Source organism: Aphelocoma coerulescens, chromosome 20, assembly GCF_041296385.1.
Source record: "Aphelocoma coerulescens isolate FSJ_1873_10779 chromosome 20, UR_Acoe_1.0, whole genome shotgun sequence".
Lineage (NCBI taxonomy): Eukaryota > Metazoa > Chordata > Aves > Passeriformes > Corvidae > Aphelocoma > Aphelocoma coerulescens.
The window spans coordinates 4,673,372-4,693,606 of NC_091033.1; the positions used below are offsets into that span (position 1 = coordinate 4,673,372).

The following is a 20,235-nucleotide window of genomic DNA, read 5'->3' on the forward strand; positions in this document are numbered from 1 at the left end:
TGTCACTTCAAAAGGAAAGTAGCGATCTAAATAATGTATGAAACAAATAGACTTTTCTGTTAAAAAAACCCTCAAAACAACATCTGATCTTAGGTTTTTATAAGGTAAGTCAGTAGCTTGAGGGATCACCAGAGGCTCTGAACACAGTCTGACCTGCTGGGTACACCTCAGGGTACACCTGCACAGGACCCCCTTGCAGAGGGAGAAGGATTTGTGCTTCCACCCTAAGGATGGTTGAAACAGGAGGAGGTTTCACTCCATCACCACCTCAAAGCTGCATCTTATACCTGTGACACCTATTTCCAGCCTCTAGGAAAGAACAAAAATGTTGTCTTGCTGCTCTGGGGGTTTAGAGCTGGAAATGCTTGGGAGGGGTATAGTGCTTTCAATTTTTGCTGGAGCTAACAATGTTTGGAAGAGTTCCTCAGGACAATCTGCAAAATGCAATATGTTAGAACAGCAACAAGCTTCTTAATGCTCCTTCCTTTTTATCTCTGGGATGCCAAAGCTCTGCCAGTCTGAGTCCCTTTCAAACAAACACACTGGGCATATGGCATCCTTCTTGGAAGTGAACTCCGAGGCACTCAGGCTGTTTGTGTGTTTGTTTCCCCTGCTCCCTGCCCCTGCACAGACCCTGAACATCGTGACGCCGCGGGTGCGGCCGGAGGATTGCAGCATCGGGCTGCTGCCCCGCAACCACGACAAGAACCGCTGCATGGACGTGCTGCCCCTGGACCGCTGCCTGCCCTTCCTCATCTCCGTGGATGGCGAGTCCAGCAACTACATCAATGCTGCACTCATGGATGTAAGCACTGCTCCGGCCCCACCCGCTTCATTCCTTCTCAGGATGCTTTCCTGAGAGAATGGATCTGAAGAAAAAAACTTACTTAGCCGTAGTTTCTGAGTCTGGTATCGCCAAACTGGGCAAAGCACGCGGATTTTCTCCTCAGCACCAAAATATGTCCTCTAGACTGTGATTATCCCTGGGAGGGGGTCACAGCACCAGCCTGACAGAGTTCAAGAAGCTTTCAGACCATACTTTTGGGAACTCTTGGGGATGGTGCTGTGCAGGGCCAGGAGCTGGACTCGATGATCCTTGAGGGTCCCTTCCAAGCCAGCCTATTCTGTTATATTCTGTTATTCTGTGATCACACACCCTTAGTTCTGCACCACACCACGGAAAATTTTTGGCAAAGACATCCCTCCATGTGCAGTCTGAGGCTGGATCATAGAAAGGCAGATGCAGGAAGAAGTGGTGGGACAGCTCTTCCCATACGTTGGTTTTTGTATCCATTGGGAAGAGAAATGTTTGCCAGGTCAGCTCTTTGAAAAAGGATCATTTGCAGTGTGGAGTGAGTGATTGATTTGGTCTTACACAGTTAAGAATGTGGGAGTGCAGGGATCAGATGTGCAAAATACATCCAGGCTAAAGGATGTGAGTTGAGCTGATGTGACTCTGTCCGAAGGCATTTTCCCTCACTTTGTTTACAGCCTGGAATCTCACAGCATGGGTCATTTGTGGAGGATGAATTATGTTGATGGCTTCTTTTTGCTGTGGTGCCTTTGGACACAGATGTCTTTAAAGCCACTAATTATTGCACTTGGAATATGTGTAAATGTGATCCAGGGTGAAAAACCTTCATTTTTTTCCCTGGCAGCAGCAGGGTCGCTGGTTTTAATTTTGTCTGTTCATCAGTCTTTGGGAAACAGCGATGCTGTTGCATTTAAGATATTCGGTCAAATGGTCACAGAAGTTATTTTAGATTTTTTCAGCAAGATTGTGATGTTTTCATTGCAAACATGCTTGAGGAAACTTGTTTTTTAAAGTGTGTTCAGTGCTTTTGCACATCTGCAGAAGCACAATCCAGTCTTTGCTTTCTTAGGGATTGGGAATGTTTGTACATTTCAGCCCTCATTGCCTCAAATCACTCTGCTAATATTTGTATCCTTCCCCACAAAATTCCAGTGGATTAATTTTTTTAAGTACAAAGCAATTTTTCACCTTCCATTGAAATTCAGCTGCTCTGATGTTCTCTGGCTTTTCTCTTTCTTTCCATAGAGGAATCAGGAACTTTGGGGACAAAAATAATCACAAGGGAACAGCTAAAATCCTACATTTTCGTAGCTGTTCTTGCTGAGAACAGACCTTGCAAATTCTTTTTTTCCCTGGTAACTTCATGTGTGAAGTCTTGTACTGACCATGGACCCTTAGAGGACACCCTCCATCCCATATTGCCTTGAATGGAGCAAAACTGTGCCTCACCTTCCCCATAAACAATGGAACACAAAAAATGAGATTAAAGGCACATTGTGAGTCAAGCCATGTAGAAGTGATGATAGATTTGTATTTAATCCATGGGGTTTGGAGAAAAACATGAATTCATGTGTCCCTGAAATCGTCATTCCCCACACATGTTCTCTTGCATGAGTAATTCACACCTGTGTGTCACCTTCCCTTTGAAATGAGACAGTGAACCTGGTTCCTCCCCTTTATTAAATATCTGGGGAAGGTTTCTTTTTTCTCCTAATGGCAAACCCCACAAGCACTTGTGCCCTTCAGCCAAGGGTTTAGCCAGATTTGCATTTTGCTGCTGGCACACCACGAAAAAACCATAACAGGAGCACTCTGGTGTTTTTAATTAAGAGATAAACCTCACTGTTTTATTTGCCACTCTGCTGCCACCGCTGGTCTGGTACTTCACAGCTTTTGACCCATACTGGTGTTTCTAGATGTGAAATGCAGAGTGGGGAAAAAGAGAGAAGGCCATTCCAGACTATAATTCCCACTAAATGTTTTCCTTTTCCTTCTCTCTGTGTCATGTCCCACCACCCTCCTCACACGTGCACACTCACAAGCACCTTTTTCCCAGCATGGCCTGCCCAGCACTTCCACCCACATCTGCCTCACGTGGAGGAGAAAAGGCAAACCCCCACGATGGGCAGCTTAATGCTTCAGGATTTTATTGATTTCTTCACTTTAAATCCAGAATTTTTTTCTGTTGGAGGGATTTTTGTGCTCTTTTGTTTTTTTTACCCCAGAATTAGTGTGCCTTTTGATTCAAGTCTGCTTCACAGATGTACAGCACAAAGGACTGTGCAGTTTCCAAGCTCATTTAAGCCTTGCCTGCCGTGGTTGGAGAGCGATAAAGTTTTCAGCTTGTGGCCTTTCATCCCTGAGAGCCTCACAAACATTCATTAACTCAGCCCCACAGAGGTTGGGAGCACAGCTCCACCCCTTCATGTTTAGGGAGGCTGAGGCCAAGGGGCCTTTCTGAGGTGAAAGAATGATATCAGAAATTAAATGCCAATGTCACAGGCTCTGACTGCTGCCCCACGAGCTCATAAAGGATGGCTGGGATCCAAGTGTGCCACCTCTGTCACACTGCACCCCCAGGCAGCCACAGCAGACTGGGCTAATCCCTTCTGGAGATCCTCGAGGCTACCACAGCATAAAGGACAGCATTTGCTTCCAGCTGTTTTCCTTCCAATTATTAACATTACTGATAGTAGTAGTAATAGCAGAATTATCATTATTTGCTGTGTCTCAAAATATAAATAATTGATTTGGGTAATCTCTGCTCTTGTGACACTTCTTTAATGAAATGTCTTCATTGGGAGCAAAAGAATCCCATTACGAGGCGTTCATTCATTGCGGAGCGATAACAAGGAGCAGGATATGTGATTTGTATAATCTGGTTAAATGGCTCAGATTGCCTCCCCACAGCCTCCCGGGTATAATATTCCTTTGAATAAAAGTTGATTGAATTTTTTTTTTTTTTTTTTTTTTTAACTAATCTTATTCTTTTGTTAGAGCCACAAGCAACCTGCTGCCTTCATTGTCACCCAGCACCCTTTGCCCAACACCATCGCAGACTTCTGGAGGCTGGTGTTTGACTACAACTGCTCCTCCGTGGTGATGCTCAACGAGATGGATGCAGCACAGGTGAGTGGCTCTTCATTCCTGGCATGTCACTTCCTTCTCAAATCCAGGGGGTTTCAGAGAGTTCCTGCTGCCATTTTCTTTGGCCCTCCCACCCCAATTAATAAATGAGGGAGAGCTGGAAAGTAATAGGTGATGTTTGGGGTTTAAATGGAGAATAAATCCACATGCCTGGCTCTTTGTGAGCTAATTCTTATTGCAATTAAAAGGTATCACAAAAGGGTTTGGATGGGAAGAGACCTTAAAGTTCATCTCATTCCACCCCCTGCCATGGGCAGGGACACCTTCCACTAGCCCAGGCTGCTCCAAGCCCTGTCCAACCTGGCCTTGGACACTTCCAGGGATCCAGGGGCAGCCACAGCTGCTCTGAGCACCCTGTGCCAGGGCCTGCCCTCCCTCACAGGGAAGAATTTTTTCCTGATATCCCATCTAACTCTGCCCTCCTTCAGCTTAATGCTATTCCTCCATTTCCTATCACTCCACATCCTTCTGAAAAGTCCCCCTCCAGCCTTCCTGTAAGCTGCTTTTATGTACTGGAAAGTTGCTATAAGGTCTCCCCGCTTATTATATAAATACTTTGATATAAAATTATATAAAATTAATATATTTTAAAGTATTAAAAGTTTTATATAAATACTTTATATATTACAGAATTACTTTGCGTTTCCAGCCCAAAATTTCCCTCCCAAACCCACTTTTTTCCCTTTCACATTTTTGTCTGAGTTTGGTTCAGGAAAACGCTCCCTACCACTGCCCCAGTGTGCTTCACACTTGCCTTTTTCACAGAGCATTTCCAGAAGAATAAAACCAAGAGAGCTGAAATAATTTGAAGGATCTTTCCCCTGAGATTTCCAGCATGATTCTGTAATACTGAGAAATGTGCTTTGCACAGTTTGACAAGAACATAGTGCTTTGTATCTTTTTTTTTTCTTTCTTTTTAATTCCACATCTAAGTTGGGTTTTGGCTACTGGCCACACCATGATTTTCAGGATTTGAGCTTGCCAGGGAGGAGCTTTTGCCATTCCTTCTGCCCTGGTGTCTCCAGCCAACTTGCTGATGAGTGGCAGAGGATAACAGCTTTCAAAAAGGCCCAATCATGCAATTTGTGTGGAGAGTACATTTGGCATGGCTAATTCACCCAGTACAGCACTTGTTCTACGAGAAGAGAGGAACCCTCAAGCAGTTGGTACTTCATGGATTCATTTTTCATTTGTCTCTTCCCAGTCTTACCACACATGGAGGCAGTGAAGTTACTGGTCTCTTTTTTGGATGGTGATGGAGAAACCAATTGCCCCAGTCCTTAAGGGGATGTCCCATCAGGGAGAACTCTGTGGGATTCCATTCCAGCCGCAGGGAGAGCTCTGCTCAGCACTGGGCTCTCCTGGTGCCCTGCAGAGCCCCACCTCTCTGTGAGCAACCAGAGATCCTCTGGATCTTCTGTTTCCCTCTTCCATCCACCCTCCTTGATTCTGCATCTTGGCATTGAATCCAGAGACAAATTTCATCTTTTTTTCCTGACACTTCAAAGCCAAACCCAGCTTTTTCTGGAAATGACACACTTTCTCGCACTTGGTTCTTGGAAAACACAAACCTTTCAGCCTCAGCCAGTGTTATTCTTGCAACTATCTTTCTACACAAAGCTTATTTTTTTTTCCTAGCAAAGTTTTGCTGATATGATGTGGTCTGTAGGCACAGGAAAGGGGATTTGGCAGTGCATGAAGTCACTTTGACAGTTTCTGTAGCACAGTGTCACCTCCCTCGAGAGTGCAGCCAATGCCAAAACACCCAAGTGGCACTGGAAGTTAAGGAGGATTTTAAAGTTTGTATTGTATGAGCTACCAGGACAAGGTGTGGCAGTTTGATATCATAGAATCATTTGGTGTGGAAAAGACCTCTAAGATCATTGAGTCCAACCTCGATGGAGTTATCTCCGCACTGCCAAATTCACCACTAACCCATGTCTCCAAGTGCCACATCTACATGTCTTTTAAATCCTTCCAGGGATGGTGGCTCCACCACTGCCCTGGGCAGCCTGTTCCAATGCCTGACCACCCTTTCAGTGGAGAAATTTTCCCAATATCCAGTCTAAGCCTCCCCTGGCCCAGCCTGAGGCCGTTCCCTCTCCTCCTGTCCCTGTTCCCTGGCAGCAGAGCCCGACCCCCCCGGCTGCCCCCTCCTGTCAGGGACTTGTGCAGAGCCACAAGGTCCCCCCTGAGCCTCCTTTGCTCCAGACTGAGCCCCTTTCCCAGCTCCCTCAGCTGCTCCTGGGGCTCCAGCCCCTCCCCCAGCTCTGTTGCCCTTCACACAACCACTGTGTGATTGAGCCTCACGCCAGTGACCTCAGCCCATCAATCCAGATCCCTCTGCAGATCCTTCCTGCCCTCCAGCAGATCATCAAATCCATTGTGGAGATGCATTTTCTGGAGGGGGACTTGGCACCGTGCCTGCCCTGTCCCTGCATGACACTGTTGTCATCACCTGCCTGTTGAGCAGTGCCTGATCCCAGGCTGTGCCCTGAGCACAGGGAGGTGCAGATAAACCCACGTGGAGGTCAGAGCACACAGCAGCCAGTTTTCAGCAGTGTGTACACCTGTGTGTTTGGAGAGGTGGCCATCCACACACCTGCTCTGGGAGAAGCAAAGTTTCCATGCTAAGGGAAGGTTTAATCTTTTTCTGCTTTCCAGTGCACCTTGAGGTTGTTTGCTAAAGCTCCTGCTTGGCTCACATCTCCCTGCCTGTGGGACAGATGCTTCGAGAGGAGATCACTAGGCAGCTTGAAAGTCTGAATGAAGAGTAAAGAATCCCTTCAAAGGACTTGCTTGTGTGGTCGTGGCTGGCTTGCTTAATCTTGAAAAACCAACAGGGGCAAAGATGCATAAGATTGTGTGAATATCCCACCCAATTTCAATCCTATGTGATCAAAGGAAGAACAGGAGTGCAGAATTAATGCAGTCGCATGCGCACTCGACATTGTTGCTGGCAGTGATTGAACTTGAAAAGCTCGAGATCAAGTTCAAATGAGCATCTGGGGGTTTCAAAACTTGTACAAAATTACACTTGAAAATAGGAAGGAAAAAAACCCACAAAGAAATACAATCTTAGCAGAAACTGCTAATGAGATCTCATGCAAAATATTTTTGCGCCATGATCTATTTCCAGATGGATTTAAAATCCTTAGATTGTAATTTGTGTGCATAGGATGTTTTTTGTCCTTTCAACTCAATGATATCAGCACAAGAAAAAGACTTCCAGCCTGCTTCACAAACTTCAGAGATGCAGTTGTGGTTCACCCTGAAACCAGAAACTCAGTCTCCTTCCCCTGATCACTGGTAGAGCCAGAAAGAGAAGAAGTTCATCTTGCAGAAAAAAAGAAATTCCAGTTTGTTTGAATTAAGATTAATTTTCTTGGTGCCTGGACTGTTTCCTCATTTTTACCAAATCTTTATGGTTCCTATTAAATTTATCTACAGACACTAATCTTCTAATGTTCCTTTTCAATCTCTACCTTTACAGAAGCTTCATTTGTCAGCCACCTTCTCTGCACCTCTAGACCCAGAATTCAATCTGTTCCAAATTGTGTTCATGCAAAAATAAAGAGGAAGAAAAGTCCAGGCCCTAAAATATATTTCTTTTTTTCTTCATACTCAGGTTATAGAATGTTTTACTGAGCTAGAATGAGATCTTCACTGAACAAAGCCACGTTATACAAGATTGGTGATGGATTTTGAGCTGGTTATAAATCCAAATGGAATGACTGGGTATGTTCATAATTAAGATTTCTGTTTGGTTTTGTTTATTTCCTAGCTCTGCATGCAGTACTGGCCCGAGAAGACGTCCTGTTGTTACGGCCCAATCCAAGTGGAGTTTGTTTCCGCAGACATTGATGAAGATATCATCAACCGGATATTCCGGATTTGCAACATGGCCAGGGTAAGAGAGGAGAGATACCACATTTCCTGGTTATTCTCAAAAACACATTTTGGCTCAAGGAAGAGGCAGAGCCAAGACTTGTGGTTTAGAGATGCAGAATCCCTCACCTAGGAATGAAATTCCACTGCAGCTACTTCCTTTAATTAACATTTAATCAGCCTGCATTGCTAAAGGACTCTTGGCTGAAGGCAGCAAGTGGATGATATGAGCTGAAAATCTGTATTTAAATGGTGAGCATTTTTCTGTGTATATCTGAGAACAATTCATCACTTTGTAGCCAATACAAAGCCATCAGTATTGCAGGAAATAAACTGGGATGGTGTCAGCAGCTCTCCATCTGTCAGCTACCAGGCAGCATCTCTGAAGACAGATGCAATGTTTACTGGCTAGACTGGGATTCCCAATTGCCACTGCTTTCCCTATAAATAAGCAACTGCCATTTCTGTAAGCAACTCTTTGTCTGTGTCCCTCAGCCCCAGGACAGCTGAAATGATAGAAACAAAGTTTATCTGCACACTGAGCCTTGGCAATCCGACTTCAGGGCTGCAGGAAAGGGCTTCAGCAGAGGATTTTTCTCTCATTAGTTGTTTCCTAGATTGATTAGGTTTTCTTTGTTGTTCCTCTTTCATTTTTTCTAATCAGAAATGGAAGCAGGCTCCACAAATTGTATCTCCTTGCAGTTTAACACATCAGTCTCTGCATGGTCAGAGCCTGGGCAGCAGTTCCATTGTGGCACTGCAGAGGGAACCTTGTGGTCCAGTCACAGAAATTGATAAATTGGTTGGATATTAGGCACATTCCTGTGTCCCAGTGAGAGCCTGGGGATCATAAAGCTGGTCAGACCAAGGCTCTGTGACTCTCAGATGGAGCTGGCCCGTGGATGCAGGGCTGGCAGGGTGGGTGCTGTGCACTCATAGCTCTCTGCACTCATCCATGTCCAACACCACGGCCACTGCCAGCAAATTTATGAGGATCCTTTCCCTCCACAGTCCCCAGAGAATTTTTGAGGGTCACCTTTACTTCTTATGGCACAGCGCAGGCAACCAGGAAAGAGATATTTGATCTGTTTGTGCATTTTGATGAAACTTTATTCTGAAAACCAAACAGGGGTCCCATGCTCTTGGTGTCTGCCTGGCTCTGTAATAATCATTATCCAGGCTAGGGATCAGCCCTTGTTTCTGCACTGTGTCAGGTACCCAGAGCGGACAATGCTAACAGTGCTGGTGCAGATGCAGAGGGGAGGATGCTGTGTCACCAGTGCCCCAGCTCTGCCCCGTCCCTCTGCCCCGTCCAGCGCCCTGAGCAGGCTCTGTGTTCCAGCCGCAGGACGGGTATCGCATCGTGCAGCACCTGCAGTACATCGGCTGGCCGGCATACAGGGACACCCCTCCCTCCAAACGCTCCCTGCTGAAGGTGGTCAGGAGGCTGGAGAAGTGGCAGGAGCAGTACGACGGCAGAGACGGGCGCACTGTGGTCCACTGCCTGTAAGTAGGGCTGGAAAAGGTCTGCAACCTCACGCCGTGCTGTGTGAAGACAGCTGGTTGTGGATCTGGAAATCTGGTGGCTTGCCAGGCTTCAGCTGGAGAAAATGGAGTTAAAGTACATTTATCATACACTGCAAGTTGAATATTGTACTGCATTGTAGTATTCTGGCCCAGGGATTTTACTGATTGCAGTGAGAAATAGCTCCAAAAGCCCTGCTACATTGTGGGTCCTGTGACTGGAGCCCAGAGAGAGCTGAAGCAGCTCTGCCACGTGCCCAGCTCTGAGCACAGAGCTGCTGGGAGCCCAGAGCAGGGATTTGCAGCACTGCAGTCCTTGAGATTCCTTGTCCACCACTCCAGAGGTCCCTTAGCCCTTCCATCCCTGCCTCCTGGTCTACAGGTCTCCACTTTCACAAACGCACAGAATGGTTTGGGTTGGAAGGGAGCCCAAGCACCACTCAGTCCTAGTGGACACCTGCCACTATCCCAGGTTGCTCCAAGCCCTGTCCACCCTGGCCTTGGACACTTCTAGGGGTCCATGGGCAGCCACAGCTTCTCTGGGCACCCTGTGCCAGGGCCTCCCCAGCTTCAAAGGGAGGAATTCCTTCCCAATATTCAACTAACCCTGCCCTCTGGCAGTGGGAAGCCATTGCCCCTTGTCCTGTCACTCCATGCCCTTGTTCCAAGTCCCTCCCCAGGTCTCTCAGAGCCCCTTTAGGCACACAAATCCTTGAATATCCATGACCAGTCATTACATTAAAGACCTTCCCCAGTGTCCATGGGGTGTGAGCTGTGTGGGCTCTCCTTCCCTCAGCCTCACCAGCTCCACCCTCACCTCTTTTCTCCTGCTCCCAGGAACGGCGGGGGACGCAGCGGCACCTTCTGTGCCATCTGCAGTGTGTGTGAAATGATCCAGCAGCAAAATATCATCGACGTGTTCCACATAGTGAAAACGCTACGGAATAACAAATCCAACATGGTGGAGTCACTGGTGAGGCTTTTTTCTGCTCATTCCCCCACCCACTGTGTGCAAGGCACTTCAGGATAGGTAAGAAAATGTCATGGCTTAGTTCAGGATGAATCAAAATGAATCAGAACGTGAAGGCATCAGAGTTAAAACTGGTTCTGTTTTAGCATGTTCATGCTTCTCTTTTTGAGCAGAGGGGATGCCCTGGCAGAGTGATGGGCACACTGTCCCATGCCTAGCTGCCTCAGGAGGTCAAACCCCACAGAGCTGTCACCATGGCTGTGGGAAGAGTGGGATTTGTCCTCCTGTCCAGCCCAGTGCTGGGTTCTGTGACGTGCCTTGAAACCAGGAAGGTAGAACAGTCCAGCCCCCAGACCTGGCTCCCTGCAGCTCAGGAGATTAAACTGTCCTGAATTCAGTCATCTCCATCGATCACACTGAGTCCGTGCCTCAGAAGCAACACGTGCACTGAGGGCTGGAGGCAAATAATGAATAGTCCAGACTGAGGCTGTCTCTTTGAGTGCTTTTCTCTTCCATTGACAGCACCATCTCCCAGCAATGCTTGCTCAGGATCACACAGGAACACAATCAGTGTTTGCCCGCTCCTGCCAAAGGGTATAAGAGAGAGGGAGGAGGTGGTTTTGCTTGTAGAACAGGGCTCTGAGGAATTTACCCATATCCTGATGCCATTCCTTTGTGTTCTCTCTTTCAGGAACAGTACAAATTTGTATACGAGGTTGCACTGGAATACTTGAGTTCCTTTTAGCCCAGCCAAGGGAGGGGACCCCACGATGTGCCAGATCCCAAACTCTGGCGGATGCTTCTCCCCTGTCCCGCACTGGAAGGCAGTAACAAGTGTGGGAAGGAAAACAACTCCTTCCTGGAACAAGAGACTGAGGCTGCAGAGACCTCCCTGGAAGCGGAGGCGATGCCTGTGTGTGCTGCTGCCTGCTTTCTATTGGAACATCTACTGCTTCTTAAATAACCTACTGTAAAAATTAGCAAAATGGGAGACAGGCTGAAAGACTGGACTTTCTAATCCCCTCTGACTTCTCTCCTCTTTTGGATTGTATTTTTGCTCTGCTTGCTGCAGAGTGGGGAAGGAATGAAACCCTTAGGAAATTCTCTTTTAAATGTCTCCTTTTTAATTTATAATTTTGTTCTCAAATCCCAGCCTTTTAATTTTTTAATTTCATGCAGCAGTCATTTGGGAAAAATGAGATAGCCATAGGGGATACATGAAATGTTTCATTACGATTTGTCTACCTTATCTGTTTCCTTTTATTTGTTTTTCCAAATGAAAAGGCCAACACAGACACACACAAAAAAAAGAAAAAAACTAAAAGAAAGAGCTGGGGTTCTCTTCCCGTGTGTAGTCCCTTTAAGCATGAAAATAGATGGTGGAGATGAGAAGCTGTTCATGGATTCACTGCCTCCACACAAATGTTTCCTCCCAGTTTCTGCTCGACTTCCAGGGCTGTGCATGACCCAGTTCCATCCCTCTGGTCTGTGTCCTTTTGCTGCTGGTGAAGCCACTGAGGGCTTTCCCAGCCACTAGAACCTGAAGGTTAAATATTTGCATCAAACCAATTGCATTTGTCTTGCAACCTCGGTAACTTCGTTACCGCATTTTCCAGGTATTTGCTGGGGTGCAGTGTGTCTGACAAACAGGGTATGAAGTAGGTATTATTGCTCATATACTATCTATGACTCTTTTTTATTTATTATTTGTATTGCTGTAGAACTTAGGACCCCTAGTCATGCCAGGACCCTGCTGAACTAGGCACTGTGCAAACAGACAGCAAAGAAAGCTCCTGCTCAAGAGTTTAAAGTCTGAAGGTTCTTAAAATTGGGTTTGGGCAAGATTTCCTCACTATTTCCAGACCCTACTAGCTTCAAAATTGTAACCCACTGGAGCTGTAGGAAAGGTGATGTGCATACACAGGAACCTAATCTGACACCTCTAAAGAGAAGTGTTAGCCCAGCACAGCAACTTCGCTTCTTAAGCAAAATGGCTTTTGTTTTATTCTGCAAATTGCCTGTGCAAGTCTCCTTCTCTGAAGCAAACACCAGATGTGTTTTGCCATGGCTCTGGACCTCATTCTGATGTTTTAACAGCTCAGAAATTGCTTTTCTGAAGAAGTATGTTGAAGTAGTTAATCACTAAGGTCTGCGGGGTAATCTTGGAGAAAAAAAAAAAAAAAAAATTGAATGAACAAGACCTTACAATAATTAGTATTTCAATTTAGCCATTTATTTATCTTGAGGGTGCGGGATATGAGGTTGCTCTGTGTGTAAATTAGATTCTGGCATGTATGGTTCTTCAAATTCAGACTTGCTGAAAGATAGACTGAAGTTAAGAGTTTAAGGAAACTCCAATTTTCTTATCACCCTGTAGTTTTCCACCCTCAGGTAAATACTCAGATGAGCTCTGTCCTGCCCATGCCAGGCACAGAGCATGCCAGACATTCAAAATGTTTTGCTAATTCTGTCTGTGAATTCAAAAGGCACCTCTGCTCCATGGTCATTCTTTCTGCAATCCCTTGCCTTGACCAGGAGGGATGGAAATGAAATCTGGCAAAAGCAGCTCTCGACTCAGACACAGCAGTGCCCAACCAGTGGTCATCCACCAGGACCTGCACCAGCTTAGGGAAGGATGCTTGGAGTTTCATTAATGCCCCTCTTGATAAGCAAAGGAGGGAGCTCACAGGATGCTGAACCACCTGGGATTTTTCTAAGGAGCTTTGGATTCTTGGCTTTAATATCATGAAGGCCTTAACTGATCATGAACCACCTTCTCACAGGAGCCTCTGCACTGTTCCTGGTTGGTCCTTTCTGTTGCCTGCCAAAAAGTCATGAAATCAACTTTAGCTCCAGTTGGGGCTGTAGGTGGGTGTCTGGCATCTCAGGCTACTGGTCTGAATTGGGTTTTTCTCTTTTTGCAACTAAAGAACACAATTCAGCAGGAAAAAAAAAATAATAGAAGGCAAAGTAAAACTATGAGATAAAAATGAGAGGAAAGGTATGGTATTGGTGTTATGATTACAGGTGGCTGGATGGAATAGTGTAGGTCAGGAGGTGGGAGCTATTAACAAAGAAGAGGGAAGAGGGAATTCTAATCTCAGGATGGGATTTTTCAACAACTGCCCCGATATGAAGAAGCTACAAATCAGCAGAGTGGTTTTGAGTCTGCTCACTCCAGAAAGCCAGAGGGAACCACTCCCTGTGGATACTATGGAAATATTAATTAGTATTTAGCAGTCTGTTAATTTCTCATGGAAAGTAGCACAGTGACAGGTCTCCCTCATCGCTTCAGGGAGTGAAGCCAGCACTGAGGGTGACAGCTGGGATAAGGGAACAGAGAGGTAAAGAGATGCCAGCGTCACTGAGGTGTGAAGTGTAGGAGGTAATTTAGGCTTAACTTAAAAGAAAGTGGGTTGAAATGCCAGAGCCAAGCCCACAGGAGGGGTGTGTGTGTGAAGGGAAGGAGGTGTGGGATGAGCAGAGCAGAACAGCACTTGCAGTGCAGCTGTTGAGGGTCTGGAGGTAGGTTTGAATGTGTTTTATGGTACGAAAAGTGCTACTAAAGGATCAGGTACCTGCATCAGCTGGCCCACAGCAACTCACTGTGTGCTCAGCCCTCTGCAAATGCCAAGTGATGTTGGCACAGACATTCAAAGATACTGAAGCTAAATTTCACATTTTATAGGAGCTCAATGCAAATGTTGGTTACCACAGCCCAACTGTTAGTCACAGCTTATTATGTGGCCACTCAGCCGTGTGTCTGAACCTCCTAATGCCCAGCCTACAACCCATGTGGAAAGATGCTCAGCAGACACTGCAGATTGTGTTGCCAAACTGTTATAAATTCCTGCAGTTACGGTGCTTTTGGGGGACTGACCCAGCTCCAGTCTGCGTTGGCTCAGGGATCTTCATGCTGTTCCTCCCTGCACAGTGCATATATGCCAAGTGTGAATTAATGATGAAGGGAATTGTGTGGAAAGGCTCACTTTAAATCACTTTATTACCTTGAGGTTGTTTAAACCCTAGAGAACAGCCCATAGTGAAGTAAGTAATGTGTTTGAAGCAAGATTATGGGCGATGGGTTTGTTTTCACGGTGAAAGAAAGAAATTATGGGATGAGACAAAGGAGGTTTTCTCCTGGAAGGATTCATAGTCAGTGTGAGCTTTTCAGCCTAAGCATCCCCTGCAATGGATGGAAAGTGATAATGTGCAGTAAAAAAAGGTGAATTCCTCAGTGGCTGAATTTTAGGCTGGAAAAAAAATATTGGCAATATTTGGATGGACATAGTGAAGATGAACTTCTTCCCATGGAGACATCCTTCAGGGGTGAGAGGGCAATGCTTGTGATAGCACAGAGTTGGTGTGAAGTTTGGTCTGAAATACAAGGAACTAGAAACAGGTGGTTCGGGGTCACTGTCTCATATAGAGGGTAACCAACGTCTTAAAATTATTAAGGGATGTAAGTGCAGCAATGAATTCCACTGGTTATCAGTAATTTCTAACCTTTTATTCCAGAGCTGTAAACTCCCTGGGGAAAAAAGAGTCCAGTGGCCACATAGACCCCACAGCAGTAGATTTAAGCCTGTGGATGCTAGACTGGTTTTTCCATTTACTTTCCAGAGCCCCTTTAGCAGTAGTTTGTGGGATTTCCCTTGGGAATCTCAAGCCAGGGATTGCTGGTCACTGCTCTTGGTGTGCTGTAGAGTCAGAGGGAGGAGAGAGGCTCCTGCAGCAGGTGGTTCAGGAGGCAGTTAAAGCAGTTTCCATCTGGAAGAGAAGGAAAGGAGAAGAAATCTCTTTTGGGTGAAACCAAACATTGGAGGAGAAGGCAGATGAAATGGATCCTGAAACAGGTAGGAAATTTGCACCTTGCTCTCTCTCTCATTCTTGCACAGCCGCTCTCATCTTTCTCTTACTCTTCTGAGTTCCTGCCAAGATCATAAAAAACAGGTAATGTCACATTCCGTGCTGTGGAGATGGAGCACTTGGAGTGTGACAGAGAGAATAAATCCTGAGGGACAAAGATAAAAGAAGATTTGCTTGAGAGAGGAATCTTCAAATATGAGGTGCTTCTATCTGTCCCACTTGCAGAATTTTTAGTGACGTTGTCACAGGGCAGTGCACAGTCCTGGCATGGTCCTGGATGTGCAATGCAGTGGAAAAGTTCCCCTCGGGAAACTTCACTGTCCTGTAGTAAATGTGAGCAATCCACTCCATGACTTTGGCAGCACAGTTAATTTTTGTGATCTCCCCAGCCAGTGCAAGGGGCATCTCAAGACCTTGGTGTGAAACTGCTGCATTTTCATTTGAGAATCTTTAATTTGTCTGAAATGTACAAAAGACAGACAACCCCATTTTTTTTAGGGAAATAAAGGGGGCCATGTGGCAAGGGTGGCAGCATTTATTTAGCATAACCACTGCCACTGGGTCAAAAATTCCATATTCCTGCTGTGTGAGGGCAGAACAAAGCACTGCAGCTGCCCTGCCCAGGCAGAGGAGCAGGAGGAGCCAGCTTAGTCAGAGAGACAGATGTGAGTCATGAGGATTCTGTTAACCCTCCTGTGCTCCTGTTTGTTTAGATTGCAGTCTTCTATAGCCATACATACATAATATACAATTTCAATGCAAGTGCTCTTTCTTTCCCTGTTCCCAAAAATACCTACAGCTCTTTTTCCTCGAGGGTGAGCCAACAGCATAGCGAGCAAAGCCCAATTTCTGCCGTTTTGGCAAGGACCACTAGGAAAATCCATCATGTATTATCTGTTCATTGACTTGGAAAAGGTATCAATCATCTCCCTCATATGCATACTTGAAGAATGTACAATTTGCTCAAACTGTCAAGCAGAATCATACATTTTAACATACCAAGACCAAATCCTGGTGGTACAGAGTGTGATTGAAAGAAAAAAAACATGAGACAAAAACTTGCTGACCTCCAGTGACCTCTATAATATTTGCTGTGTTAAAATATTTTAAAAGTTTCCCTTGTGAAAAAAAATAAACTATGCTCAGAATATCCTACAATTTAATGTTGGACTAGCAGAATGTGAAAACCTGGCAGCTTTTCCAGTTTGTAAAAGCATGAGAGATCTAAATTAGTCTTTCCATCCTCATCCCAGTTCATGCAGCAGATTTTCCACCACTATTCTGTTTTCAACCTGAGCCTTAAAAGACAAGCTAATGCAGCAGACTGAATGCCAGGTGCTGGTGTTCCCATAGTGTTTCCTGGCAGCGGAGAAAAAAACCAAAACAGAATGAAAAGGAAAAAGAACAAACTAAAATGTTTTTTCTTGGAATTCAGTTCAATGAGCTGTTTCTGAGCAGGATAAACAAGAGCCAGTCCATGCCACTCTGGAGGTACAGGATGAAGACACGTTGTTGATGTCCCTTGGGGACCAGTCTTGGTATTTCATGTATGGGTACCCAAGAGTGTAGTGGTTCCTTTAGTGGAGGCAGTTGTCACAGGAGGACTGGTTCAGTGGAGATCTGTTACCCTGAAATGCCGCTCTTTGGGACACCCTGTGAGACACCTGAAGTGTCTTGCACTGTGGAGGTGTGTGAGTACATCATCTTGCAGTGAGGACCTCCAGGAAATCTTCTTGGTGTGAAATAATGGAAAGGAGTGTGTTTTGGGGGATGGAAGAGGAAGTGGGGCCAGCACTTTACAAGCTTTCATGAATTTAGGTACTCTAAGTCTCCCCTGGACAAACACTGCTCAGTTTTTCACATTGCTGGCAGTCAAACCAAACTTCATGTGCTGGGCTTCCATGTACCTGGAGCAGAACTGGAATCACCCCCTCATTGCCCCTCTAGCCCTTTCTTGCATTGCCAGCATTGAAACACTGTCCTTCTATGCCAGAAGTTTGAGCTGCATCCTTAACACCTCCTTTAACCCATCCCAACTAACCACAGCGACAAAATTCACTCCCACACTGATTTAATCTCCTCCCTCCCCGCACCGACCCTGTTGGAATTAAAATGTGCCAGCATCACTTCTTGCCAGACTTGTCACCACTTCACACAGCGATGCTGTGGCTGCCTCTGGATGAGCAGTCTCCCATTCCAGCTCCCTGGATGTGTTTTTGGGCAGGGAGGAGTGCTGCATGAGAGCGAGTCTCTGCTGTTGCGATGTCGCCCCATCTCCTCCCCCCTGGCCTTTATGGATTACTGGTGAAACCCACTTGTACAGTTTGGATGTTTGATAGATAAAGCACGTATGAAAAAAAAAGGAAAAAAATATAAATACAAAACTCTCAACACTGTGCATTCAGTGTCTTTTCTTTCTAGCTTAAAAGAAGGAAGGTAAATAATGTCAAGTCAATGAATATCAGATATATTTTTTGACTGTACATTACAGTGAAGTGTAATCTTTTTTTTACAACTGCGAGTCCATCTTATTTATTCTTGTAAATGTTCCCAGACAATGTTTGTAATATGGGCTGTGTTGCAAATCCATAAAATAAATCTGTGATCTGAGATTAATGTTTTACTAAGAGACTCTTGTACTTGTGCCTTTTCTTTGCACTTAGAGGAGTCAGGGCATTGTGAGCAGCACTGCTGGAAATGATGAGGTGATTGCATGACAAAAAATAAGACCAGCATCTTGTCACAGTGATGGGCTTTGCATCATGGTTGTCATTCAGATGAAGAGCAGCAAAGAGAATTCAGCAGGCACTTCAGCCTAGCTGCAGATTTTGTGTCAGTCCTCAGAAAGCCTGTGGATGTGAGCTAAGTAGTTTTGAAAATTACAGTCTTAGCAGCATGGGTTAGAGCAAAGCATATTTTTGCAACTTTTTCTAACAGGTATTACTGTATTGTTTCCTTGGTACTCAGTGCTGAATGACAATTGCTGATAGGTTCCTGAGATTTTTCTGGTGGCTTCTATAGATAAGACAGATATTTTTGTTGTCACTGAGCAGGGATTGCACAGCTTTCCTGCCCCTCGTATGGCCACACTGGGGAAGGACTGGGGGTGTGTGGGAGGCTGGGAGGAGGCACAGCCAGGACAGATGACCCAAACTGACCAAAAGCAAGTCCCAAACCTTGTGACATCATGCATAAAGTGGGGCAAGGAGAAAGAAAACGGGAACATTTGGAGTGATGGTGTTTGTCTTCCCAAGTAACCAATTAGTGTGACAGGGCCCTGCTCTCCTGAGGATGGCTGAACACCTGCCCAGACATGGGAAGTGAGAAAGAAACTCCTTGTTTTGCTTTCCTTATTTGCACAGCTTTTGATTTCCCTGTCTTTATCCCAACCCACAAACTTTCTGGCTTTTACCCTTCCAATTCCCTCCCTGATCAGCTGGAGGGGGGTGAGTGAGTAGCCGTGTGGGGCTTGGTGGTTGCTGGGGCTAAACCATGACACAGAGCCATAGAAATCATAGAATCATGGAATATCCTGAGTTGGAAGGGACCCACAAGGATCGAGTCCAAACCCTGCACAGACACCCCAACAACCCCACCCTGGGCATCCCTGGGAGCTTTATCCAAACGCTCCTGGAGCTCTGGCAGCCTCGGGGCCGTGCCCATTCCCTGGGGAGCCTGGGCAGTGCCCAGCAGCCTCTGGGGGAAGAACCTTTCCCTGATACCCACCCTAAACCTCCCCCAAACAGTTTCATGCCATTTTCTTGAGTCCTGTCCCTGGTGACAAGAGTGAAGAGACTGGAGCTGCCCTTCCACTGTCCTTGTGAGGATGTTGAAGACCTCAATAAGGTCTCCCCTACATGTCCCCCTCTCCAGGCTGACCAAACCAAGTGCCACAGAAATGGAAGGGATCACTTGTGCTGCCAAACCCAAGCAGTGGATATGGGTGTCAGCAGAGAGTGTTGTCACACGTTTCCTAGCACACACTTCCCATCTCCTGGTCTTCCACACGTGTTCATGAGCAGACACCTGAGACAGTGGTGGCCCCTTCAGCCAGTGCAAAGCAGTAGATTGTAGGAAAGGGAGCAGATCAGGCTGCCCTGCTCTGAGGACCACTTTATTCCAAGAACACAGGCAGGAGTGCACCGAGATTCAGAGCTAAAGTGTCAAAACAGGAGAGTCCAGCCATGCTACACCCGTACCACCCAGCTGTGGTAAGAACTACTCTTTTAGGCATTGTCCATTAGCCTCAAATAAAAAAGAATAAATTAAAAATAAGTCATCTTAACAAGAATGGCATCGTTTCTGGTTTTGTTAAAGGAGTTGGATTCAGTGATCCTTGTGAGTCTCTTCCAGCTCAGGATTACCTTTGATTAAAGCATAGTAGCTCTACCTTGGAAGTAAAATTTACTATTTCTTTCTAAATCATTATTTTATTTTGAAAATGCTTCATTTTAATTCTTCATTGCTATGGAGAAAACTCTGTTACTGCCCTGGGAATCAGTGTTTGGCTCAGATATGGGTGTTTTGCTTTTTTTATAGGCCTGATGAAGCAAATTCCCCATTGTAATTGTGGTGAACATTCAGATACAACAACTGTTTCTTTGAAGAGCTCCTTATAATGAGGTCAGACTGTATGAAACACCCTTCAGAGTTATTGTTATGCCAGGGAGCGTGTTACAATAAGTTGATACCAAAAAAAAACCTCCTCACTGCAGTGTCAGATTGAGAGGAAGTTTTACTGAGAGTCCCAACTGTGTAACAGAGACAGTTGTGTGTTCATAGTGATTAATTGCACTTCAGCTTGGCACTTTATCCAGATTTATCCAAAATATTTTGCTGACACTTGATATTAACAACAGGTTGCATTTAGGGAAGGTAAACAGCAGAGACAGCTCTGCCATATTCCAGATGGTCTTGTAAAGATCCACATTGAAGTTCCAGCACTGAGAAACAGCCCCAAATTCACCTTTCTGTCCTCTCGTCTGCCCAGCACAAGGATAACAATGGGATGAAGCTGCTGGGG

At 45.6% G+C, this 20,235-nt stretch overlaps 1 protein-coding gene across 3 annotated transcripts in view; it reads left to right on the plus strand.

The window, feature by feature from the left end:
• The window catches only part of PTPRT (protein tyrosine phosphatase receptor type T), a 468,237-nt gene extending 450,396 nt beyond the window's left edge, over positions 1 to 17,841 (plus strand). For all 3 annotated transcript variants that reach the window (XM_069033796.1, XM_069033797.1, XM_069033798.1), the window contains 6 exons: positions 632 to 805; positions 3,812 to 3,943; positions 7,746 to 7,871; positions 9,192 to 9,355; positions 10,211 to 10,346; positions 11,035 to 17,841. In XM_069033796.1, the coding sequence (XP_068889897.1) occupies positions 632 to 805; positions 3,812 to 3,943; positions 7,746 to 7,871; positions 9,192 to 9,355; positions 10,211 to 10,346; positions 11,035 to 11,088 (786 nt within the window). In that variant the 3' untranslated portion in view covers positions 11,089 to 17,841. The remainder of the gene's footprint in view (positions 1 to 631; positions 806 to 3,811; positions 3,944 to 7,745; positions 7,872 to 9,191; positions 9,356 to 10,210; positions 10,347 to 11,034) is intronic.
• Positions 17,842 to 20,235: the final 2,394 nt, after the last annotated feature.